The sequence below is a fragment of the Myxine glutinosa genome, chromosome 12 (assembly GCF_964187855.1).
Source record: "Myxine glutinosa chromosome 12, kmMyxGlut1.1, whole genome shotgun sequence".
Classification (NCBI taxonomy): domain Eukaryota; kingdom Metazoa; phylum Chordata; class Myxini; order Myxiniformes; family Myxinidae; genus Myxine; species Myxine glutinosa.
The window spans coordinates 67,886,948-67,914,404 of record NC_136272.1 but is presented as its reverse complement, the minus strand read 5'-3'; the positions used below and the strand labels follow the sequence as shown (position 1 = coordinate 67,914,404).

The 27,457-nt window shown below is 45.6% G+C and overlaps 1 protein-coding gene across 2 annotated transcripts in view; it reads left to right on the top strand.

The window, feature by feature from the left end:
* Positions 1–27,457, top strand: part of SKAP2 (src kinase associated phosphoprotein 2) — a 308,716-nt gene that overhangs the window by 87,768 nt on the left and 193,491 nt on the right. For both annotated transcript variants that reach the window (XM_078766927.1, XM_078766928.1), the window contains exon 4: positions 26,994–27,101. In XM_078766927.1, the coding sequence (XP_078623053.1) occupies positions 26,994–27,101 (108 nt within the window). The remainder of the gene's footprint in view (positions 1–26,993; positions 27,102–27,457) is intronic.

The window sequence follows — 27,457 nt, the reverse complement described above, 5'->3', positions numbered from 1 at the left end:
CACGGTAATTTACCTGCTTCCTCTTGCATACCCTTCATACACAGTAATTGACCTGCTTCCTCTTGCATACTCTTCATACACGGTAATTTACCTGCTTCCTCTTGCATACTCTTCATACACAGTAATTTACCTGCTTCCTCTTGCATACCCTTCATACACAGTAATTTACCTGCTTCCTCTTGCATACTCTTCACACACGGTAATTTACCTGCTTCCTCTTGCATACCCTTCATACACAGTAATTTACCTGCTTCCTCTTGCATACTCTTCACACACGGTAATTTACCTACTTCCTCTTGCATACTCTTCATACACGGTAATTTACCTGCTTCCTCTTGCATACCCTTCATACACAGTAATTTACCTGCTTCCTCTTGCATACCCTTCACACGGTAATTTACCTGCTTCCTCTTGCATACTCTTCATACACAGTAATTTACCTGCTTCCTCTTGCATACTCTTCATACACAGTAATTTACCTGCTTCCTCTTGCATACTCTTCACACACGGTAATTTACCTGCTTCCTCTGGCATACTCTTCATACACAGAAATTTACCTGCTTCCTCTTGCATACTCTTCATACACAGTAATTTACCTGCTTCCTCTTGCATACTCTTCATACACGGTAATTTACCTGCTTCCTCTTGCATACCCTTCATACACAGTAATTGACCTGCTTCCTCTTGCATACTCTTCATACACGGTAATTTACCTGCTTCCTCTTGCATACTCTTCATACACAGTAATTTACCTGCTTCCTCTTGCATACCCTTCATACACAGTAATTTACCTGCTTCTTCTTGCATACTCTTCACACACGGTAATTTACCTGCTTCGTCTTGCATACCCTTCATACACAGTAATTTACCTGCTTCCTCTTGCATACTCTTCACACACGGTAATTTACCTGCTTCCTCTTGCATACTCTTCACACACGGTAATTTACCTGCTTCCTCTTGCATACTCTTCATACACAGTAATTTACCTGCTTCCTCTTGCATACTCTTCATACACAGTAATTAACCTGCTTCCTCTTGCATACTCTTCATACACAGTAATTTACCTGCTTCCTCTTGCATACTCTTCAAACACGGTAATTTACCTGCTTCCTCTTGCATACCCTTCATACACAGTAATTGACCTGCTTCCTCTTGCATACTCTTCACACACGGTAATTGACCTGCTTCCTCTTGCATACTCTTCATACACAGTAATTGACCTGCTTCCTCTTGCATACCCTTCATACACAGTAATTGACCTGCTTCCTCTTGCATACTCTTCACACACGGTAATTGACCTGCTTCCTCTTGCATACTCTTCACACACGGTAATTTACCTGCTTCCTCTTGCATACTCTTCATACACAGTAATTTACCTGCTTCCTCTTGCATACTCTTCATACACGGTAATTTACCTGCTTCCTCTTGCATACCCTTCATACACAGTAATTGACCTGCTTCCTCTTGCATACTCTTCATACACGGTAATTTACCTGCTTCCTCTTGCATACTCTTCATACACAGTAATTTACCTGCTTCCTCTTGCATACACTTCATACACAGTGGTTCAACTGCTTATTTTACCTGTATGCACATACCTGCTCAATATTTAAGTTTTTACCTACCAAAATGAGGGCATGCTTTCTCTTACGTTGGTTCTTATCCCCATATGTGGGTTTGAGGATGTGGGAGGAAGTTCTCCCAGAACTCAAAATCTCCACCTCCTTTTTTTATGGATCATTAGGATCATTTAAAGGATCATTATTCATGAACCAGATTGTGAAACTTCGTTTTCATATCTTTGTTCCAAATGCTCTTTTCGAATCCTCACTGAACCTCTGACAGCCGCCACCTGTCGCTCGTTCGTGATATTCCCCGGATTGCGTTTTAAGTACTCAATAAGGGGTTTCCTGATCATCCCTGTTGCTCCGACTATCACTGGTACAATTTCAGCTTTCTTCAATTTCCAAGTCCTCTTGACCACTTTTCCAGATCCTGGTATTTGAGCATTTTCTTGGTTTCTGAAGCATTTCGTCCAAAGTCATTTGGAACCGAAACCTGAACAATTCCTGCTTTTCCTTTTTGTGTTTGAGCACTATGTCCGGACGCAATGTTCCGCCTCCAATGTCTACACTTGAAGGGAGCATCTTGTCATGCGTGAGCATTATGTGTGTTCATTTTCAAGGATCGAGTTGTTTTTTGTTTTTTGTTTTTTTTGTATACAAGATCGAGGCTCGTGAAAGAGCTAACATTAATCACACAAAAAGTAAGACCGACACATAAAACACAAAATAAGGGGAGCGGTAGACAAGATGGGGAGAGAGGGGGAAGGACACAAACACAACATTTGAGAGCAGGGACATCGGGAGAAAAGTGGGAGGGGGAGGGCTTGGGGGGAGGTGGAAGAGGTATAAAACATATGGACACTGCAAGGAGTTCCAGGAAAGAAGTTGGAATTTCAAAAAAGTGGATCTGGGGTGAATTAGCGGGGGTAGAAAAGATCAAGGTTTTGGATGGGGGAAGATAAGAGATGGTGGTGAACAGCTGTTTTAAAGACCTGGAGGGAGGAGTGGGATTGAAGGGAGTGGGGGAGTTTGTTCCAGAGGCGGGAGAAAAGGGGAATGAAAGAGTGAAGGTGAGTTCGGTTTGTGTTTCCATGATCGTTCTGCAACCGGAATGTTGAAATGTTTACAGATGTGCCAGTGGATTACTCTGCAGACACTCGTGTCTTTCTGTGTACATCTGTTCCGACGTGTTTTTATTGCTTCTGCCGATGAAGTCGCCGAAGGCATTATGTTTTCAGGTTGTCCGTCGGTCCGTCCGTCCATGATCGGCTTTCGTTACCACGATAACTTGAGAACTGCTGAAGGAACTTAGTCAAACTTGGTGCAGGTATGCATAATGAGGTAAAGACGAACTGATTCGATTTTGGGGTCACGAGGTCAAAGGTCAGAGGTCATGTTAAGTAAAAATTATGTTACCGCGCCAACTCGTGAACAAGTGATGGGATTCTGAGCAAATTTGGTATAAGGAAAAATGATGCAAAAATTAACTGATTGCATTATGGCATCAAGAGGGCAAAGTTCAGAGGTCATGTCAGGTAAAAATGTGATAACTTGTGAACAGCTAAATGGATTTAAATCAAACTTGGTACAAGTATTATAATGATGTAATGATGTGGGCGGAGGCATATCGGTCGACGTGGTGACGTCAGAGTGTCGTTCTAGTTTACATCCCAAAAGGAGGTGACTGGTACTTTCTGTTTCTACTCCACAAAACCTGCATTTGTCCGATTGGCTCAATTCCGCCGTTTTCCTCAAGCCATTCGTGTAGTGTCCCCCCTGGTCTTGGGCATTTATGATGACTCTGTCTCCATCCCAATTAATTTGACCTCTCAGCTATTCCAATGAGCCTTCCATATCAATCCATGGTCTGTCAGGCTCTTTTTTGAATCTTCCTGCTATTTTGTCATTCTCCCATTTGTCCGAGTATATCCGCTGATATTGCTCTTTGTCGTTTTCCTTTTCACCCCTCAGCCCAAATTGGGCTAAGGGGTATTGTCGTCCGGGCGTCCGTCAACTTTTGGTTTCCGTCAATTTCAAGGAGAACGGCTGGTCCGTTTAAATCCATTTTTGCAGTGTGGGTTGGGGTTGAATAGAGGAAGGTTCCTTTCGAAAATGGGCGCGCGGCGAATTTCAATATGGCCGCCACGGTAGCCATCTTGAAATTGGTTTCCGTCAATTTCGAGCAGAATGGCTTGTCCGATTAAATCCATGTTTGCAGTGTGGGTTGGGGTTGAGTAGAGGAAGGTTCTTTTCGAAAATGGGCGCGCTGCGATTTTCAATATGGCCGCCACGGTAGCCATCTTGAAATTGGTTTCCGTCAATTTCGAGCAGAACGGCTTGTCCGATTAAATCCATTTTTGCAGTGTGTGTTGGGGTTGAGTAGCGGAAGCTTCATGGGCACGCTGCGATTTTCAATACGGCCGCCACGGCAGCCATCTTGAAATTGGTTTCTGTCAATTTCAAGCAGAACGGCTTGTCCGATTAAATCCATTTTTGCAGTGTGTGTTGGGATTGAGTAGAGGAAGGTTCCTTTCAAAAATGGGCACGCTGCGATTTTCAATATTTGCCGCCACGGCAGCCATCTTGAAATTGGTTTCCACCATGCATGGGCTGAGGGGTTACGCCCGCTTTGCGGTGCTATTTTTTCTTCTTTGCAATCATTGGGGTTGTATTTGTTTCTGTCTCGTTTTCCTGTGTAGTATTCTGCACATGCACCTGTTTTGGGAGGTTTGTTGCTAAATGGATTAAGTATACCTTTACTGATTTGTTGTTTTCTTGCTCGTGTACAGATATCATTCGATAGTCTGTTGAGCTTTTCACAAACATCGCTAGTCCTACACTCGCTGTTCTGTGCACTTGGTTAAGCTCTATAAAACTGCCTCTTCCTCCGTCTCAGCAAGTAAAACCTGGGGATGCCTGGGTTTTTGTCGAATAGCTTATGAATAGTTAGAAGTTTCCTTGTTTTGGTATCTAAGTTGTTGATCTCCAATTGTGGCCTGTTTATAATTGCACAGCTATACTGGAATACTGGTACTGCACGTTGGTTTATAGCAGTGGTTCTCTAACTTTCTTGGACTACCGGCCCCTTCTGCCCTCTTTGACCGGCCCAATGCCCCCCTTGTCCTATTGTTTGTGGTCAGACACCCAGAATTTATGTAGATAGGAAGCAAAAATAACAGAAGCCAAATATTTTCTGAATAATATTTTACTTTATTTTACTTTTTATTTTATTTTGCACGACCTACAATGTTTCAGCAGAACAGGTCCAGGTGAGGCACACTGGGAATCTGTTATCACAGGCCCAAATACCGTTAGTGTGAAGTGTGGGCCTGGTGACTCGCTGCGAGATTACGAACGTCTGGCTCCATCTCAGTGAGGTAGAGACGCAGATCGCCCCTCTCGGTAATGTCAAGGCGGTTTCGATACTTGGTCAGCAGCACCATCCCGGCGCTGAACCCTCTTTCAACGAGGTATGATGTGGGGAACGCCATCAGCAGCAGTTCTGCCTCCGTCCACATTGCGGGGTATTCGCCCCGCTCCAGAATCCACAATTTGCCGTATTCATGCTGCGAGAATCTTGCCTTCGCCTCATCGTCATTGTGGAGGTTGATAATTTCGTCCTGTAATTCGCGCTTCACATCTTGAATGTCACATTTGAATGGGTTCATCACCCATGCTGGCAACGACAGTTCTAGCATGTCTCTGAAACGCTGCTCCATATCTCCACGAATCTTCTCAAGGTGATTGCAATAAATGAGCAGCTCTTCATCAGAAACAGCAGTTTCCTTTGCCAACTGGGGAAAGTGGTACATACTCAGTCGAGATGGTTTCATTGCTTCATTGGACAGCGTGATACCACACAACAAACACATCGGTAACTGTTTGTTCGTCGGAGATGGAACGAATCCATACTTGATGTATTCAACGGAATACTGACGACACTTTTTCTTTGAGGCCGACATCTTGAAGCCGACCGGACGTGAAGCTTTTTTGAATAACGAAATCAACACGCCAAAATGTCGAAAGACTAACACCAGCGCTAACACTGACTGTTCATACCTTGCCCAATGCCTGTGCTGGTCAGGCCAGGCTGTAAAGTTGAACCAGGCACGTTGAATAGTCCAGCACGAATAGAGTGTATTATATCCCGCATAAAAAGATTCTTGCAAGCCGATTGGTTGAAATGGCCCCACGTGACAAAAATTAGTGTTGTACTATTGGCCGCATTGGCGGCGAATAGTATTTCGCTGGTGTCATACACTATCATGTTTGTTGCGTGAGCATGTATGGACAAGAAAATACCTACACGACATCAGCGAATATGTGATCATAAAAACCATGCGGAGGGGGAAAGAATGTGGTCGTTGATTGGATGGCCAATTTGGCGAATGGCGCCGGGTAACCTGTTCAGACTGCAGGAAGCCCAATGAGCGCTCCAAATCGCCGCTGCTCCTCTAAATCGCCAGTGCCCCCCCCCAAATCATTGCCAGCGCCCCCCTACCGCCCATGGACTCTCGAGCGCCCCCCTGAAAGTTCCCAGCACCCACTGGGGGGCGGTAGGGACGACTTTGAGAACCTATAGTTTATAGCTTTGATTTTGTTCATTGGAGAGAGGGATGATTTCAGAATTAGTCTTGTTCTGTGTAGGTCCTCTTTGCTGATTATTTTACGCATTTGTTTTGGTGTTGTACCTGGGGAACTTCTTCTATTCCAAGGTATTTGTAGGATGCTTCGTCTTCTCGTTCCTGTATTGTTGTACTTTCATCAATTGAGATAGTGTGTTATTTTTGTTTTACCAGATAGAAATGTGCATTTGGAACATTTGTCAAGACCAAATTCCGTTTGAATGTCCTTCGAGTAGCGCTTTACCAGGTTGAGTTGATCGGCCAATTTGTTATCATCCGGTGTGAAGAGATTTAGATCATCCATCTATAGTAGGTGTCACCTTTGTCGGTTCTTTTGTTATTTTTCTGTTGCACATTAGATTGTATCCGTGTCCTTGTTCATTAACGAGGATACTCACTGGGTCCAGAGCCAGACATAACAGGAGGGGGTGGGAAGACCGTCACCTTGTAATATACCATATCGTATCTTTCCCACTGGGATTTCAATTTTTCCTTCCAAGTGAGGTAGTATCAGCATTGTATTCCAGAGCGTCATTGCTTTCTCTGTCAGTGTGACTATTTAGGGGTTAACTTTGCATATTTGCATGCATTTTATAATCCATGAATGTGGGACACTATCAAAGGCTTTTTTATAATCTATCCAAGCTGTGGATAAGTTGGTTTGTCGAAGCTTGCAATAGTCGAGAATGGCCTTGTTTAATAGCAAATGGTCTATCATTTCATAGTATCATATATCCTCTTATCTCTTACCTATGTGTATTCACATACATAGTGATTTACCTGCTTTATTTTACCTTTACATTATACTCATGGGATATGCTTGCAGACTGCAAGCAGAAGCTGGGGTGCATCCTATGTGGAGACTTAATTAATATAAGCTTTATATATTGGATGAAGTGGATTGTGTAAGACCTTTATATACTGTATTTGATGAAGAGGATTGTGCTTGCATGAGGTCTTTATTAAACAGTTTACAGATATATTCATTTTTAATGTAAATACGTCATAAGTGGTAAAATAAAAATTATCCTATCTATGTACCACCGGGTTGATGGAATGGTGTATTTTCACCATAGCCCTACCTATGTATCTTCGAGTTGACAGAATGGTGTATTTTTACCATAGCCCTATATATGTACCTTCGGGTTGACAGAATGGTGTATTTTTACCATAGCCCTATATATGTACCTTCGTGTTGACAGAATGATGTATTTTCGCCATAGCCCTACCTATGTATCTTCGGGTTGACAGAATGGTGTATTTTTACCATAGCCCTATATATGTACCTTCGGGTTGACAGAATGGTGTATTTTTACCATAGCCCTATATATGTACCTTCGGGTTGATAGAATGGTGTATTTTTACCAGAGCCCTATCTATGTACCTTTGGGTTGACAGAATGGTGTATTTTCACCATAGCCCTATATATGTACCTTCGGGTTGACAGAATGGTGTATTTTCACCATAGCCCTATATATGTACCTTCGGGTTGACAGAATGGTGTATTTTCACCATAGCCCTATATATGTACCTTCGGGTTGATAGAATGGTGTATTTTTACCATAGCCCTATCTATGTACCTTCGGGTTGACAGAATGGTGTATTTTCACCATAGCCCTATATATGTACCTTCGGGTTGACAGAATGGTGTATTTTCGCCATAGCCCTATATATGTACCTTCGTGTTGACAGAATGGTGTATTTTCACCATAGCCCTATATATGTACCTTCGGGTTGACAGAATGGTGTATTTTCACCATAGCCCTATCTATGTACCTTCGGGTTGACAGAATGGTGTATTTTCACCATAGCCCTATCTATGTACCTTCGTGTTGACAGAATGGTGTATTTTCACCATAGCCCTATATATGTACCTTCGGGTTGACAGAATGGTGTATTTTCACCATAGCCCTATATATGTACCTTCGGGTTGACAGAATGGTGTATTTTTACCATAGCCCTATCTATGTACCTTCGGGTTGACAGAATGGTGTATTTTCACCATAGCCCTATATATGTACCTTCGGGTTGACAGAATGGTGTATTTTCGCCATAGCCCTATATATGTACCTTCGTGTTGACAGAATGGTGTATTTTCACCATAGCCCTATATATGTACCTTCGGGTTGACAGAATGGTGTATTTTCACCATAGCCCTATCTATGTACCTTCGGGTTGACAGAATGGTGTATTTTCACCATAGCCCTATATATGTACCTTCGGGTTGACAGAATGGTGTATTTTCACCATAGCCCTATATATGTACCTTCGGGTTGATAGAATGGTGTATTTTTACCATAGCCCTATCTATGTACCTTCGGGTTGACAGAATGGTGTATTTTCACCATAGCCCTATATATGTACCTTCGGGTTGACAGAATGGTGTATTTTCACCATAGCCCTATATATGTACCTTCGGGTTGACAGAATGGTGTATTTTCACCATAGCCCTATATATTGTTATGAATTTGGTAGAGCAACATCTAGAGCTAGGTAGATCTGAATAGGTAGGTATTCGGCTGCCGTGACAGGGACTCTACATGTAATAAGTTCTTGATGTTTAGGCATTTGTCGGGGGAAGATGTATGATTGTGGATCTACCTGGAGGTTCGAGTGTTAAATAGTGAGGGATTAAAGGTAACGCCCCTGTGAGTCTCACCTAGTAGTCAAACCTTTGTCCATTATGGCACTGCAAACCACATAAACATTAGTTAGGTCCTTAGCGCAACATTAAATAATTCCTTTCCCTGACAATGACTTCTGAACAAATGGACAGGAAACCAGACCAAAAACACCGCCACGATTGGCCGCCACCGTTTACACCTCCAAGGCCTACAAACCTCGCCTGGCACGTGTTATAACACAAGGACCGCGGGGGTCGCGGACGGGAGAGTGGAGTGGTTGTGCAGAGGGCGTGACCTGGGCGAGCCGGCGAGTTGGGAGGCTTTTGATTGGCTGAGGAGTGCGCCAATGTGACGTCATCGGCCAGAGATATTAGCGACGGTCGGACGCCATTACAGGGCAGTTCGTTGAGAGTTGGCACAGAGCAGTTCGTTGGCAGTTGGCACTCAGCGGCAGTTCGTAGAGAGTTCGTTGGCAGTTGGCACTCAGCGGCAGTTCGTAGAGAGTTCGTTGAGAGTTGGCACAGAGCAGTGAACAGTTGGCACTTGGCTGCCAGCACTCCCGCAGAGAGTCGAGTCGAGTGGAGTTCAAAGGAGTTCTTCCTGGCCCTGGTCGAGTGGAGTTCGTTTGCTTTGTGCAGCCCTGCGTTGGACCGTTGGAGCAAGGGAGCTCGTGGTGTGGGGGTGCCGTTGAACCGACGAGGCCTGGTGGCGGTTGAGCGCGGCCGTGTTACAAGAAGACGAAAGGAGCCAGATAAGCCCGAGCTCCGCGTTTACACTTTACCTGACGAGACGTGTTATTTTCGTATTCATAATCTCCCTCGTATCGTGTTTGGTATCTGTTGTGTGTGGGATCCCAATTTAGGCTTATTAGAGTTATTAGTACTAGGGCATGCCCGTACTATATATAAGCTAGGACGTGCCCGTACGTGGGTGCCCGTTCCTTGCCAAAAAAAAAAAAAAAAAAAATTTGTGTAGGGGTGTGTGTGTGTAAACATCCTAGGGCGTGCCCATACGTGGGTGCAAAAAAACATGCGTGCAAACAACAACAACAAAAAAAAACTTTGAAACCACGTGGCAGTAACGACCACAGAACCCCCCCCCCCCCTCTATTTACATGAATGGTTTGGTCCATTCGCAACGACCACAGAACCCCCCCCCCCCCCCCTCTATTTACATGCAATGGTTTGGTCCAAAGCGAACGGCTTGCAGTGTTTGGTAAAGAAATCGCCATAGCTCGGTAACTACTTCTCCGATTAATATGAAACCTTGAAAAGGCACATCCTCGGGTCCCCAGCAATATACCTGGCAAGTTTAAAGTATATCGGACCGGTAGTTGTCGAGAAACAGCGGTCACAGACAAACAAACAAACAAACAAACAAACACACATACAGAGATTACTGGAATTATAGATAGATTACCGGCGCGGGCTTTTTCACTGTCTTTACTTTTCATTAATAAATCCTTGTATTATTTTCTGTATATATCTGAACGCAGTTTCCTGGGTGTTTCATTTTAATAGATAGGGCTGCGGAGCTTCGCTGTGTCCGCCATTCTGCGCGTTTAACTTTAAGTGTTTGATTTGGAATCTGCTATTGAGTTCTCGCCTCGGGAGTTAAAGTCTCGCAATCGGCCATCCGTAACTGTGGTGTTAATCACGGTTGCGTAACAAGTGGTGTCAGGAGTGTAGGATTCGAACCCGTTGGACAAATTTTTTTGTCCGCGGCGAGACATCGACACGGTCGGGCGTGCATTGCGCCCGACGTTCGAACGCAAGATTTTTATAGTCGAGGCGGAGAAATTTAATAATCAATTGGGCATACGGAGCGCGATATCGCGTCTTCGTCAAATTTAAATTGTGTTACTGGAATTAAAAGAAACTAGGGCATGCCCGTACTATATATAAGCTAGGACGTGCCCGTACGTGGGTGCCCGTTCCTTGCCAAAAAAAAAAAAAAAAAAAAATTTGTGTAGGGGTGTGTGTGTGTAAACATCCTAGGGCGTGCCCGTACGTGGGTGCAAAAAAACATGCGTGCAAACAACAACAACAAAAAAAAACTTTGAAACCACGTGGCAGTAACGACCACAGAACCCCCCCCCTCTATTTACATGAATGGTTTGGTCCATTCGCAACGACCACAGAACCCCCCCCTCTATTTACATGAAATGGTTTGGTCCAAAGCGAACGGCTTGCGGTGTTTGGTAAAGAAATCGCCATAGCTCGGTAAGTACTTGTCCGATTAATATGAAACCTTGAAAAGGCACATCCTCGGGTCCCCAGCAATATACCTGGCAAGTTTAAAGTATATCGGACCCGTGGTTGTCGAGAAACAGCGGTCACAGACAAACATACAAACACACATACACACATACACACATACACACATACACACATACACACAGAGATTAATGGAATTATAGATAGATACGCGCGCGGGGAACGACCTTCCGAAAAGCGGATGTCGGAGATGGACGAAATGGAGGTACGCAGCGAGGCCTCCGGCAGCGTCGGGAGTGAGCCCGGAAATAGGGGAATTAGATGTCGAGGTGAGCCTTGGAACCTCCCCCGTCCCGAGCACCAACTTATCCCCCTCCCCCACCGGGGAGTCGGGAGCAGTAGGAACGGCCCCGACAACCGACCAGATGTTGGGTCAATTGCTTCGAAAAATGGAAGGGATGGAAAAGAACAGTGAGCGATTGGGAAAGCAGATGGGAGACATGAACGCACAGGGTGAGCGAAACCTTGCAGAAATTCGGGGAATAAATGATAAAATTGACGGGCTGGAAAATAAAATGAGTAAGGAGATGGGAGGAATGGAAAGAAAAATGGAGTCGCAGGGGAAGGAATGGAGGGAAGGACTGAAGGACATGAGTGACCAAATTAATGGATTGAAAGGGGAAATGAATGCTCAGAACGAGCAATTGGAGAATAGAATTAATGCCCAAACAAAAAACATGGAGGGGCAAATGGATAGATTGAAGGAGGGTTTGAAAGAACAGATCGAAGGGATGGACAGCAAAATTGAGGGATTGGAGGGAAAAGTGAATGAACGAATGAATGAACAAATGAAAGAGAGGAATGAAAAATTGGAAGGAAAAATTGGGGAAATGGCACAACAGCTGGGGAAACGAATTGATGGCATAGAAGGGAGTGTGCAAAACCAAATTACGGGCAGACTGGGGGAATTGGAGGATAAAGTAGAAACTAGGGGGGGAGAGATGGAAAAAGCCATAGGGGTGGCAAGTGAATCGATACGGACAGAATTAATGTCAAAAATAGAGGAGGGCGTGACCCAGGCTGTCCGGAGGGGGGAAGCGTTGGAGGGGCGAATTGATAAAGCAAATGGGGACCTGGAAGGCTATCGGGGCCGGGTGGATGCCAGAATGCTACAGCAGAGTGAGGAATGGGGACTGCTCAACCGACAGGGGGGAAAATTGGCCGAGGAGGTGAGGGGGTTGGAAACCCGCATAAAAGAGCAGGAGCAAGGGTTAATTGAGAAAGGCCTGTGGGGGCCACTAATGGATAATGAAAGGGTGAGTGATTTTATGCAGGAGCGACTGGAGATCTGGGACAATACCATCAAGAAGGAGGTTGGCCGGGTTCAAGAGAGCCTGAAGGAAGAGGTGAGTAGGTCGGTTAAACATCTTCAGGACCAGATTAAGGTGACCCAGGAGACCCTCACCATGAGCCACATTTGGACACCAGAGGCTCCGAAACGGAATACCCAGTTGGGGGGGTGTTTTGGCCCCGGACTGGATTTGGACAGAGAGGAATCGGGGAATAGAGTCTCTGGAAAAACAATCCCCCTCGTACATTTTGACGGATCAGGGAGCCTCGAGGCTTTCCTGACACAATTTGAGTGCGTGTCTCAGCTCAATGGTTGGGGAGAGCGGGAGCGCATGGGGAATCTGGTGGCGACACTGCGGGGGTCAGCCGCCGACGTGTTAAACGTAGTCCCAGAGGGAATATTGACCAGCAAGGCCATTTGTGAGGCCTTGAATAACAGGTACGGGACAGGCGCAAGGTGCGACCTGGTCAGGGCACAGCTGCTGCATTGCAGGCAAAAGCCTAATGAGACGTTGCAGGAGCTGGCCCAGGATATATACCAATCTGTGAGGATAGCATACAGGGACCTACCAGCACAGGCGTGGGACAAGCTGGCGATAGAAAAATTTATGGCGGCTCTCCCTGATCCTGAGGTCCGGACGTTGGTGGAGTTACAGGACCCACCCACGGTGCACCGGGCAGCGGAATGCGCAGCGAGACTGACCTTTTTGAGAAGGTCGAACCGCGCATCGGAGAGGGCACCTGTGACGGTACGGCAGGCCGAGGTGCGGGATCAGGAAAAGCCAGAGGATGACATCGGGCGAATGTTAAGGGGAATCAGCCGCCAGCTGACAAATTTGATGGGGGGACAATTTGCAGGGAGCGAGTCACGACAGGGTGGTCCAGGTTGGCCATCGGGACGGCCTGATTTTTATCGGGCTGGGCCGGGAGAAAGGGGGGCTCCGCCTGGCTACCAGAGGGGTCCGTTCTTGGGGACTTGTTTTAGATGTGGGAGAAGAGGGCACAGTCAGAGGAATTGTCGGCAACCATATGGGCCCCCACCTCCTGACAGGCTTCGCAGTCCAGAAAGGAGGGGGCCCCCAGTAGGTCCACAGGTGCCGGACAGAGGACCACCACCTCCGCCTGGGCCAATAGCGGTAGAGTGTGCGGGAAACTAGAACGAGCCGAGCATACGGGGCCATGCTCGGCTGGCAAGTGTGTGGAGAAGCGCCCTCCTTTGGTGGAAGTAGTGAATTGCGGACAAATTGGCACAGGTAATCTAAGGGTTAGATGCAAAATTGAGGGAGAATTTTGTGAGGCTGTGGTGGACACTGGAGCCAGTGACACCATTATCAATCCGGGTGTGCTAGACCAGAGTGTTGGAGGCTGGGACAAAATTGATAGGGTAGAAGGACACAGCCTTCAACTGGCTACGGGGGCAACGGCACCAATATTGGGACGCGGAGTGGTGAGGATGGAGTTGGGTGGCCTGGAGGTCAGCGTGGTTGTGTGGGTGGCGGGGGTGTGCGATCAGTGTCTGTTGGGACTGAGTTTCCTGGTGGAACATGACTGCCAATTAGACCTTGGGCGTGGTCATATGTGGTTGGGCACCGAGAGGCTGCAGTTAATGGGACTGGGGGATGACGAGGAGGTGCAGGGGACGTGGCTGGAGGTGCCGCGCACTGTGACCGTGCCTCCCAGGTCCGAGAGAGTCGTGATGGCAGAGTTAGCAGCAGGTGCTCAACCCATTGGCCAGCTGGGGCTAGTGGAGTCGTGGTCCTCGCAGGGGACGGAGGAATTAATGGTGGGTCGCACCCTCGTAGACACCCGTGGGCCTATGCTGGCAGTCAGGCTGCTCAACTTGTCCGACAGCCCCCGCACTATAAGGGGCGGAGCCATCGTAGCCAAATGCAGTAGTGTAGTAGAGGTCACCGGAGGAGGTGGATCCACATGCTTGCCAGTACAGCCGGAAGGAGGGTAAAATTTGGGGAAATGTGATTGGTCAGAGGGAGTGCGGGACATGATGACACGCTCTGAAGAGGGCCCTGGGGTGGTGCTTCGGCAGGTGACTGATGTGGTGTTCAAAATTCAGATGGGCCCGCATACCCTTCCACAGATAGTTCACGGGGATAGATTGAGCTCCTACATGGGTCGGGAGGCTCCGGAGTGGATTGGAAGGGTGAGGGGGAAATTAGGTGTGGTGGATGACACTCTTGAACCTGACCAACCTGCAACTACCTGCACTTGAGGTGAGTGTTTTGAGGAGTACTGTCCCAGGCTTCAGGACTTGCTTTGGAAATTGGGGACATGTAAATTGGAGTTGGGAGGCGGGTGAGAGTGATGACATGGCCGGTGAGGGGATGGAATGGGAGCCACAGTGTCTTGTGGGTGGCGTATGTTTTTGTATTGTGGTTAGGTGTTTTGATGTGGTCGTGAGAGTGGAACCTGGAGAGTGAGTGATGATTATTGGAGATAATGAGGGGCGATACTTGTGCTTTTGGAAATGTGCTTTTGGAAATGTGTGATGGTTTAAATGTGAACTGGGGGATTTCACATGTGGCAGGCCATGGCAAGCCTTGTAACACCTTTTACACCAAGAATTGTACTGAATTGTGCTGAGTTGTGTGGAGAATTGAATGGCAGCGGGGGAGGAAGTGTATTGTGGGGTCTTGTGGGTGGGGAAGGTGTGTGTGTCCGCAGGTACAGAGCAAGCTCTGAGGAGCGATGCCTGCGGGCCCCCCTCTGCGGCAATTACCCCTGGCAGCCGGTGGTAACTGGAAATTGGAGCTCGTCGGTGGAGGGTCTGGTTGGGCGCCGCGGGGTGAGGAAGTCCCCCGGTGACCCGTGTTGCTGCGCGAAAGCAGGAAGCAAAGGAGCCTGGTGTGTGGAGACCCTCACCGGCGAGGTAACGGCGGAAAGGGGCTGTTGGGCTGTCACGGGGCCAAGAGGTAAAGGGGGGGGGGGGGCAATGAACTTGTAAGTCGGTTGACTTGTTTTTGGGACTGCGGGCACCACAGCCTGATGCGCCCCCACCATCTTTTTGTGCGGTACCTCCCCGCTGCCTAGTTGAGGAATGCACACACACGTGAATGACATCAATGCCATGGTCCTGCAGGGGGTGTATTGAAATAAGTGCTTTGTTGATTTTTGAAATGCCTTGATGACCTATGGAATGAGAATGAGTGGTTAAGGGGTCTGTGTTGCATGAATGTGGGCGAAATCCACCGAGCCGTGTCACTCACCTGTAACATCTGGACAGGGCCCGTGGAAATTTAGGGGGATGCATTGGGGATGGCCCCGCAGGTAAGGTTGTGTCTTGTGGCATCCACCGGGGGACGCGGTCTGTAGACCGGGGTATGTACAAAGGTTAGAGTTTTGAGTTTTGGAAAGATGGTTAAGTTTTGTGGTTAAGTTAGTGTTGTGTGTTGTTTGTTTCCTCCCTCCACAGGAACAACGAAGAAAATGTACATACTTGCATGATGGTTAAGGGGTTCAGCATGTTAAGGAAGTGTAGGTAGGTAGTCCGACTCACTTCCCACAGCCCTTCCTGATTTATTTCATAGGTTAATTAAGTGTGTGACAGTAAGTGTTAAGGCTGGAATGGTAGCGCCTGCGGTGAACCTTGCAGGAGCTACGGTTCCAGGGGGGGGGGGCTGTGTTATGAATTTGGTAGAGCAACATCTAGAGCTAGGTAGATCTGAATAGGTAGGTATTCGGCTGTCGTGACAGGGACTCTACATGTAATAAGTTCTTGATGTTTAGGCGTTTGTCGGGGGAAGATGTATGATTGTGGATCTACCTGGAGGTTCGAGTGTTAAATAGTGAGGGATTAAAGGTAACGCCCCTGTGAGTCTCACCTAGTAGTCAAACCTTTGTCCATTATGGCACTGCAAACCACATAAACATTAGTTAGGTCCTTAGCGCAACATTAAATAATTCCTTTCCCTGACAATGACTTCGGAACAAATGGACAGGAAACCAGGCCAAAAACACCGCCACGATTGGCCACCACCGTTTACACCTCCAAGGCCTACAAACCTCGCCTGGCACGTGTTATAACACAAGGACCGCGGGGGTCGCGGACGGGAGAGTGGAGTGGTTGTGCAGAGGGCGTGACCTGGGCGAGCCGGCGAGTTGGGAGGCTTTTGATTGGCTGAGGAGTGCGCCAATGTGACGTCATCGGCCAGAGATATTAGCGACGGTCGGACGCCATTACAGGGCAGTTCGTTGAGAGTTGGCACAGAGCAGTTCTTTGGCAGTTGGCACTCAGCGGCAGTTCGTAGAGAGTTCGTTGGCAGTTGGCACTCAGCGGCAGTTCGTAGAGAGTTCGTTGAGAGTTGGCACAGAGCAGTGGACAGTTGGCACTTGGCTGCCAGCACTCCCGCAGAGAGTCGAGTTGAGTGGAGTTCAAAGGAGTTCTTCCTGGCCCTGGTCGAGTGGAGTTCGTTTGCTTTGTGCAGCCCTGCGTTAGACCGTTGGAGCAAGGGAGCTCGTGGTGTGGGGGTGCCGTTGAACCGACGAGGCCTGGTGGCGGTTGAGCGCGGCCGTGTTACAAGAAGACGAAAGGAGCCAGATAAGCCCGAGCTCCGCGTTTACACTTTACCTGACGAGACATGTTATTTTCGTATTCATAATCTCCCTCGTATCGTGTTTGGTATCTGTTGTGTGTGGGATCCCAATTTAGGCTTATTAGAGTTATTAGTATTACCGGCGCGGGCTTTTTCACTGTCTTTACTTTTCATTAATAAATCCTTGTATTATTTTCTGTATATATCTGAACGCAGTTTCCTGGGTGTTTCATTTTAATAGATAGGGCTGCGGAGCTTCGCTGTGTCCGCCATTCTGCGCGTTTAACTTTAAGTGTTTGATTTGGAATCCGCTATTGAGTTCTCGCCTCGGGAGTTAAAGTCTCGCAATCGGCCATCCGTAACTGTGGTGTTAATCACGGTTGCGTAACAATATGTACCTTCGGGTTGACAGAATGGTGTATTTTCACCATAGCCCTATATATGTACCTTCGGGTTGATAGAATGGTGTATTTTTACCATAGCCCTATCTATGTACCTTCGGGTTGACAGAATGGTGTATTTTCACCATAGCCCTATATATGTACCTTCGGGTTGACAGAATGGTGTATTTTCACCATAGCCCTATATATGTACCTTCGGGTTGATAGAATGGTGTATTTTCACCATAGCCCTATATATGTACCTTCGGGTTGACAGAATGGTGTATTTTCGCCATAGCCCTATCTATGTACCTTCGGGTTGACAGAATGGTGTATTTTCGCCATAGCCCTATCTATGTACCTTCGGGTTGACAGAATGGTGTATTTTCGCCATAGCCCTATCTATGTACCTTCGGGTTGACAGAATGGTGTATTTTCGCCATAGCCCTATCTATGTACCTTCGGGTTGACAGAATGGTGTATTTTCGCCATAGCCCTATCTATGTACCTTCGTGTTGACAGAATGGTGTATTTTCGCCATAGCCCTATATATGTACCTTCGGGTTGACAGAATGGTGTATTTTCGCCATAGCCCTATCTATGTACCTTCGGGTTGACAGAATGGTGTATTTTCACCATAGCCCTATATATGTACCTTCGGGTTGACAGAATGGTGTATTTTCGCCATAGCCCTATCTATGTACCTTCGGGTTGACAGAATGGTGTATTTTCGCCATAGCCCTATCTATGTACCTTCGGGTTGACAGAATGGTGTATTTTCGCCATAGCCCTATCTATGTACCTTCGGGTTGACAGAATGGTGTATTTTCGCCATAGCCCTATCTATGTACCTTCGGGTTGACAGAATGGTGTATTTTCACCATAGCCCTATCTATGTACCTTCGGGTTGACAGAATGGTGTATTTTCGCCATAGCCCTATCTATGTACCTTCGGGTTGACAGAATGGTGTATTTTCGCCATAGCCCTATCTATGTACCTTCGGGTTGACAGAATGGTGTATTTTCACCATAGCCCTATCTATGTACCTTCGTGTTGACAGAATGGTGTATTTTCGCCACAGCCCTATCTATGTTCCGTAATTATTAGACATACATGTTTGTTATCAGACACGGACAAATATATTATATGTGCTTATCACATGTAAGGTCTGATAATATGGTACACATGTAATGGTGTACACCTGTACTGTATTGAGCTTTCCAATCTGGGTGGGATTCTCGACCCGATGATAAACTGTCAGATTGGTGTATTGGAGGTATTCCATCGCAAAGTATCCCAAGGCAACCCTTGGATCATTTCAAATATCCCTCACTAGATTTGCACCATTTATAAAGCTTAATTGAAAATCTTGATGAATTAAAGATCCCACGGTATCTTTTGCGGATTAGGCGATTTATCACCGGCATCCTGAACGAATAATTACAAATTACAACATAAATCACCTTTAGTCTCCAACTTAATCTGAGGATTCTTGATCAGAAAATTATTCGTCAAATCCACTTTCTGATGAGTCTGAAGCGAGTTGTGCGGCCTTTATCCATTGCGTCCTGCCGTTCCCTCGATTACGTCACGCAGATGACGTCATGACCATCACTACTTTTGTGGGTGGTACCCGCCAGCTTTGCTTTTTTAACTGTAACAGCGCAACAAAATATTAGAATTAAAAACCACGTTCAGTTTTTTGTTTATTACTTAAAAACAAATAAAATGACATAAAAAAGAAATGAAAAAATTTGTGTCTGTGTACCTTGTCGCCAACACCAGGCTTTATATGATGATGATGATGATGCATGCGGACATTTACCTGGTCCCTCTTATCTGTAAGACATACACGATGATTTACCTGCTTTCTGTGTATATTATACATGGGGAATTTTTCAATTCAGGTTTTTCAGGATACGGAAATCCTCGTGACTTTTGAGTGAAAATAAATCCTGTTGATGTTGGATTATGTTATCTGGGTTTATTTAACCCTTCAACAAAAGCTCCCCTGGAACCCCCAAGAAAACCTTAAATATAAATGTGAGTGTCATGGCAGACAGCTAGCTGGAGGGCTCCTACTTGTGTTTGAAATTTTAATGACTTCTCTCACATCCACCACATCCACCACACAAGCAGAAGCAATAAAAGGACCGGTTGTCAGTGCATGGTGTCATGGGTTATTGATCATAATTGATTACTTTTTAAAGGTACACTGAATGTCAATGTAATAAACAGGAAACGATTTTATCATGAAGTGTTGCAGTCTCTAAACCATGCTGTAATGCTGAATTTGCAGTTATGACGGGATGAAATTGCTTGTAATGTTTAAAATGGCATTTATAGGTTTTTAGGGTGTAGCCGGTAGGGCAACGCCGTCTGGAGCAGTGTTTGTCTGTCCGTCCAGTATATGTTTATATGTATGTTCCTCACAAACGTCCACCAATCAGAGCTGAGGATCTGGTCACATGACAGGGGGACATGTTTAGTAATCATTACAGTTGTGTATTTATCTATCTATAATTCCATTAATCTCTGTGTGTTTGTATGTGTGTATGTGTGTATGTGTGTATGTTTGTCTGTGACCGCTGTTTCTCGACAACCACGGGTCCGATATACTTTAAACTTGTCAGGTATATTGCTGGGGACCCGAGGATGTGCCTTTTCAAGGTTTCATATTAATCGGACAAGTACTTACCGAGCTATGGCGATTTCTTTACCAAACACTGCAAGCCGTTCGCTTTGGACCAAACCATTGCATGTAAATAGAGGGGGGGGGGGGGGTTCTGTGGTCGTTACTGCCACGTGGTTTCAAAGTTTTTTTTTGTTGTTGTTGTTTGCACGCATGTTTTTTTGCACCCACGTACGGGCACGCCCTAGGATGTTTACACACACACACCCCTACACAAATTTTTTTTTTTTTTTTTTTTTGGCAAGGAACGGGCACCCACGTACGGGCACGTCCTAGCTTATATATAGTACGGGCATGCCCTAGTACAAAGGAAATATACTAACCTTTTGTGGAACGTTTTGGGGTCCCAGCAGGTGCCATAAGGTAGGTAGGAGGTTTCAGAAATTCCTCAATACAATTGTGATTTTGATATGGATCGACACGGACCTTGCTCCCAAATCCGGAAGTGAACAGATGATAACGTTCGCTGGTTTAATAATATATCAATTCAATTGTGATTTAACATTATATTTTGATATATCTAAATATCTATAAAGCTCAGTTGACTTTTTGCTCCACCAAATAACAGCGAAAAGGAGTTGAGTAAAGGGGTAAAAATTCTACAGATGTTGTGATAAATAACTACCTCTGTCGGTTTGAATGTTTGAAAGAGAATAGACGTCTGGATCAATTTATTGAATTAAATTTAAATCCCGATTTATATATACTAGGGCATGCCCGTACTATATATATATCTAAAATTATATCCCCCCCCTCTATTTACATGAAATGGTTTGGTCCATTCGCAAAGCCAAAGCGAACGGCTTGCGAGTACGGTGACAATCCCCCCCCCTCTATTTACATGAAATGGTTTGGTCCATTCGCAAAGCCAAAGCGAATGGCTTGCGAGTACGGTGACAATCCCCCCCCCCTCTATTTACATGAAATGGTTTGGTCCAAAGCGAACGGCTTGCGGAGTTTGGTAAAGAAATCGCTATAGCTCGGTAACTACTTCTCCGATTAATATGAAACCTTGAAAAGGCACATCCTCAGGTCCCCAGCAATATACCTGGCAAGTTTCAAGTATATCGGACCCGTGGTTGTCGAGAAACAGCGGTCACAGACAAACAAACACACAGACACACACACACACAGAGATTATTGGAATTATAGATAGACTAGGGCATGCCCGTACTATATATATATCTAAAATTATATCCCCCCCCCTCTATTTACATGAAATGGTTTGGTCCATTCGCAAAGCCAAAGCGAACGGCTTGCGAGTACGGTGACAATCCCCCCCTCTATTTACATGAAATGGTTTGGTCCAAAGCGAACGGCTTGCGGAGTTTGGTAAATAAATCGCCATAGCTCGGTAACTACTTCTCCGATTAATATGAAACCTTGAAAAGGCACATCCTCGGGTCCCCAGCAATATACCTGGCAAGTTTCAAGTATATCGGACCCGTGGTTGTCGAGAAACAGCGGTCACAGACAAACGACACACACACACACACATACACACACACACACACACACACATACACACACACATACACACAGAGATTACTGGAATTATAGATAGATACAGTATATATATATATATATATATATATATATATATATATATATATATATATATATATATATATATATATATATATCTATCTATAATTCCATTAATCTCTGTGTGTTTGTATGTGTGTATGTGTGTATGTGTGTATGTTTGTCTGTGACCGCTGTTTCTCGACAACCACGGGTCCGATATACTTTAAACTTGCCAGGTATATTGCTGGGGACCCGAGGATGTGCCTTTTCAAGGTTTCATATTAATCGGACAAGTACTTACCGAGCTATGGCGATTTCTTTACCAAACACTGCAAGCCGTTCGCTTTGGACCAAACCATTGCATGTAAATAGAGGGGGGGGGGGGGGTTCTGTGGTCGTTGCGAATGGACCAAACCATTCATGTAAATAGAGGGGGGGGGGGGGGTTCTGTGGTCGTTACTGCCACGTGGTTTCAAAGTTTTTTTTTGTTGTTGTTGTTTGCACGCATGTTTTTTTGCACCCACGTACGGGCACGCCCTAGGATGTTTACACACACACACCCCTACACAAATTTTTTTTTTTTTTTTTTTTGGCAAGGAACGGGCACCCACGTACGGGCACGTCCTAGCTTATATATAGTACGGGCATGCCCTAGTATTTATAAACGCGAGTTGTAGGTGGTGTTCAGAAAAAACGAACTTTCAGAGGTTCATCAGTGAGTGCCTGGGAGTGTTCTAGGCAAACAATATTTTTTTTTTTTTAGTTCGTTTTTTTGGAGTTAAAAAAAAAAAAAATCGCTCGATAGTGCCTAAGCCTTTTAAAATTAATGACAGTTATATACAAGTACACATTCGCATAAATAAATACAAAACAATTACCAGACATTTGAATACAAATAAATCAAACAATTCCGGAAGTGTAGGAATTTGGTAGTACGGCTTCTTCTTCTTCCTGATCGGCATCACACTTAACTCAGAAACGTGAGCCACATTCACTCAGAAACGTGAGCCACATTCACTCAAACGTGAGCCACTCACCTTCCTCTCCTGCCTCCCCCTCCCCCTCTCTCCCCACCCTTCCCCCCTCCTTCTGCCCTCCCCTCCCCTCCATTCCCCCTCCCCTCCCCCCTCCCCTCCCCCTCCCCTTTAAGATATAAATTCTCTGTAAAAGAGCTTCCACTTCTGACTGCTCCCCTTCCCCCTCTCCCCACCCTTCCCTCCACCTTCCTCCCTCCCCTTCCCCCCTCCCATCCCCTCACCCTCCCCCCTCCCCTTTAAGATATAAATTCTCCATAAAAGAGCTTCCACTTATGACTGCTCCCCTCCCCCCCCCTTCCCCTTCCCCCCTCCCCTTCCTCCCCCTCCCCTCACACACTCCCCCCGTTCCCCTCCCCTTCCCCGCCCGGCAACGCCGGGTACTTCTGCTAGTTAATATTATAATTTGTGATTGGAATGCTTAATAATGCTGTTAGGAGTTATGGAGATATTGAGTTTAAAGCAGAATGAGGAAATGACGTAAGGGTTTCTATCCATGACATTCACGGATTCCCCATTTGCAGTTTCACCATTGACTTGATATAGCAACATTCAGACTGGGTACAGTTTTTGTCCAAGTCCTTCACGAACCTTATGTCAATGCCTGACGTTCGACTGAAAGTGGCACAGGAATGTGGAATTGATTGAAAAAATTTAATACTTAAATGATTTGCTAATTAGTATCCTCACCCAGGTCATACTATCCTTTTCAAGTAAAGTATCAAACAATCCTGGCTATGCTGTTGTTATACTTTCGGCCTTGTTTTTAAAAACATAGTCGAGGCTCGTGGAGGACATAGGGAGGGACACGCCAACAGCAGGGTCAAGCGACAAGATTGGAGACCTAAAGGAAGCAAGGACGTGGAAAAGACAGAGGGTGCAAGACCAGATAGGAAGTGATAGAAGACAGAGACCACCGCCCTGATTGTGATGCGAAAGTATTGGTTCCAGAGAACAAATTTGATCACAGAAGCAATGATACCAATGATTTTGAAGGCCTTGGTTTCCACGGTGTCAGGCTGAGCAAGATGTGAGGTGCAGATATCAGACTTAAGGGGAGAGCTGCACTCCATAAAGCTGTGGATGAAGGCCTTGTAAGTAGCTAAAAGTTCAGATATGCCAAGGAAAGATTGCACGAATGAGGGATACCTATTTAGCGGCTGGCTCTCGAGGCCATCTTAGATATGTGGTTTGCCCTAGAAAGATCATTGCTGATGGTGAGGCTCAAAAATTTGAGTGACTGTATCTGTATCTGTATCTGTATCTGTACTGTACAAACACCCAAACGCAAACTATTGTTACCTGTGTGGGAGTAGGTAATGAAATACCTTGGTCGAGGTAGGATTGTATAGAGTAGTGTGCTCCGAATGTCACGAAGAAGAAACCTCATGTATCTAAGTCAGGCCCGGATGTCCGTGCAATCGTTATTTGTCTCCATGCGAGGGGTGGAGCTATGCTAATTAGTTAGGGAATATGGATAAATTTCCAGTGTGTAATTGCCCTTGTGATTTTTTCCTTCGTTCTTATGACATTAATTTGGCCAACCATGCGATCAGCACCTAATTAAAACCACGTGATCGCCAACGGTACCCAGACACTACGACACCACCCAGCCAAATCTTCTCTGGTGATGGAAGCACATCATACGTTGCCCACAACAGGAAACTCTAAAATATTAGCTCCATCCTCCAAATCTCTTGCCACTTCAATGTCCTCACCCGCAAACCTTCCCACCGTGCCCAAGCACCTTGCTGTCCCATCGCTCATGCTTCATCCACCCCAAGCCATGCTTCCCATGCTGTACCGTCCCCACGACCTCCTCCTGTTTCAACCGCTCCTCCATCTCATCCACCTCTGCTCTTGCATTCCACTTCCGACTTCCCTTCTTCTCTGAGAGAGCATTCTTTACCACTGAATCACTCGAATCCCGCAACATAATGAACTCCCGCACCCTCACCACCTTAAACTCCTCGGTTAATGATGTCAAGGGAAACTGGAGTTTTCCACCCTGACCATAAAAGGCAATGTTCGTCAAACAGCGTGGCACTCCCAACCACCTCCTCACAAACCCACTCACCACAACCTCCATCCTCTCTACATGCCCAATTGCAATATCATACATCATCAATGGCCACAATACTCGTGGCATCAACCCAAACTTCAAACACCATACCTTCAACTTACCTGGGAAATCACAACCATCAATCCTCTTCAAACCTCTCAAAAGCTTGTTCTTCACCTCCTCCACCCTTCCCACATCATTCAACTCCACTGTATACCATCTTCCCAAACTCTTCACAGGGGTCTCTGTCAATGATGGGACCACCTCCCCTCCCAGCTCAAACCTGTGCATGTTATCCACCACTCGTCGGCTCACCACCACACTCCTCGACTTTCTTGCTTTAAAGCCCATTCTTGCCCACTGCATCAACCTTTCCAGTTGTCCCAGTAACTCTACTGCTGCATCAGCAGACTGTTGGACAACTGTCAGGTCATCCATGAATGCAAACATCGAGGCAGACTCTGACCAGGGGCTAGCTCCACTTCTTTCCCATGTCTACTCACTGCACATATCAACAACTCCATAACCAGCACAAACAAAATAGGGGAGATGGTACATCCCATCGGGATACCCACTTCCAACTTCTGCCACTCTGTTACATAGGACTGTGTTGCAAACCGCATCCAAAAATGATCATAATGTGCCATCAAAATATCCCTAAATCTCCGTGGCACCCAAAATAAATCCATGGCATACCTGATCAAGGCATGTGGCACTGTCCCATATGCATTCTCCAAATCCAGCCATATCACTGCAACATCCTTCCTTTGCCTCCTGTAACACTTGCCAGACCTCATTAAATATATACACCTCATTAAAGCTCTATTTATTTTAATTGAATTATATACTTGAACACGAAAACACAAATCGACTTTATCACACTTTCATGAACCTCCAGTTTTTCAGTACTTGGACGTGTTATATGGGGTGGTGCATGTAATAGGAGCTGCCAAGCACAGCACCTGGGAAGTGGGCGTGACATGTGAGAGGGTGCATATCAGGGTGAAGAAGAGGCCACTGATATGTCTCTGCATGATGCCGATTGACGCTGTGTTCTATGGTGATCAATAAAGCCTCCTTCTCCTAAACTGCGACCAATATCATCTTATTACAGTGTATAATGGCGGTGTATAAGACTGCTTCATTCATGCTAATCTTCCAGATTTTCTTTTTTTCAATTAACTTTGCAATCATTATTTTATAATTCAAGTACAGTATTGTCAAGTTGCCCAGCGATTAAGACCACTGGGTGATGAATGGCCAATCCTCGTTTGTACTCCCGAGGCGAACTCCGAATTCTTGGCGGTTATTTTTATGGTGCGTGCAGGACGGAAGGCAGCAAGGTGCTTACCTGAACAGAAGCACACGGGTTTATTCCCGAAACCACAAAACACGACCAGGAAATTCAACAAATAAGATTTAATGACAATAAATCAAGATGAAATAAATGTCGAAGTAAACTAAATGAAATTCCTACTTTGAGGGACCCACCATGCTGACTCAAAAACAGACAAGGGGGAAGAGAAAATAAAATAAAATCCTTTCAGTCAGCACTTAGCTGGTTCGCACTTCTTTCTTTTGACTTCGCAAAAGTTCCACAAAAGCTCCAAAAGCTCTCCTCACAAGTGCTCACGAGCCAGAAGCAGCCGAGCAACCCGAGAGAGACCCAAAAAAGACATGCTCTTCTTCCTCTCACACCCTCTCGAACCTTCTCGCTCTGACGTCACACCGACTAATCCCCGAGCTTTATTATGTCACCCCATGTCTCCTTGACCAATGACGAAGCTCGGACGTGGCCTGCCCATTACGATCTCCTCATGGAGGCGGGGTTAAGCCCGATTGGGAATGTTCTGGGTTCTGTTGGCAGTTATGGTGGTTCTTTTTGGTTAATGGAGGTGGTTGCATGGCTAGCCTTGTAAATTTTAAAACGTAGGGGAAAAACACAGGGGGCAACCACACACTGGGGGAAACTAATCTTAACCCCTATCTAATTACCATAGCTTCACCCCTCATGTGAAGCCATCATGTAAACAGCTTAAGCTACAGTTTCCCTACATAAATACATCAAGATGTCTCCTACGCATCCACGGTCCATGCTATACTTATACGATCCTATCTTTTCTGTGAGATTCTGTTATATACCCCACAAACGTAACTATATACTTGAACACTGCATGGGTTATCGTGTTCTGTGAACTGTCTAGTTTAAATATGTTACAGTTGAGTAAAGGTTGAATGCAAATGCCATTGGCCTGTAAAAGTATTTGCTGCTTACACACCACCTTTAAATTTCTTACATGTTACCTGTATTCTGCCTATAAATTTCAACTGTAAATTACTGATACGCTGCTCCGTAACTTGATGTTGCAGGACCTCCTGAAGACGAATCTGAAGAACTTTACAATGACCTGGACATTCCAACTGAATCGCCGTGGGAAGCTCTGGATGTTGTCGAGGTCAAAGATGTACATGTGGAAGGTGAAAAGCACATGTGCAGTTGTACACTATATGTGTCCTCCACGTTCATGCATGTGTAGATCATTGGCAAAAAATCTCGATTTGATTCATTTTAAATTCAGGCTGTAACAACGAAATGTGAAAAGGTCAAGGGGTGTGAATACTTTCTGAAGGCACTGTATATATGTATAATTGTATATGTATAAATCATAAAATATATTATACTAGTGGGGTATGCTTACACATTGTGTAAACAATAACGAACTTCGATGCTTCGCATATCGGTACATAATAAATAGAAGCTTTATGATAAGAGGCAAGCATCACCAACCTCCTGTTAGATATCGATTGAGGTTTTTTGTTGTACATTGCTCCTT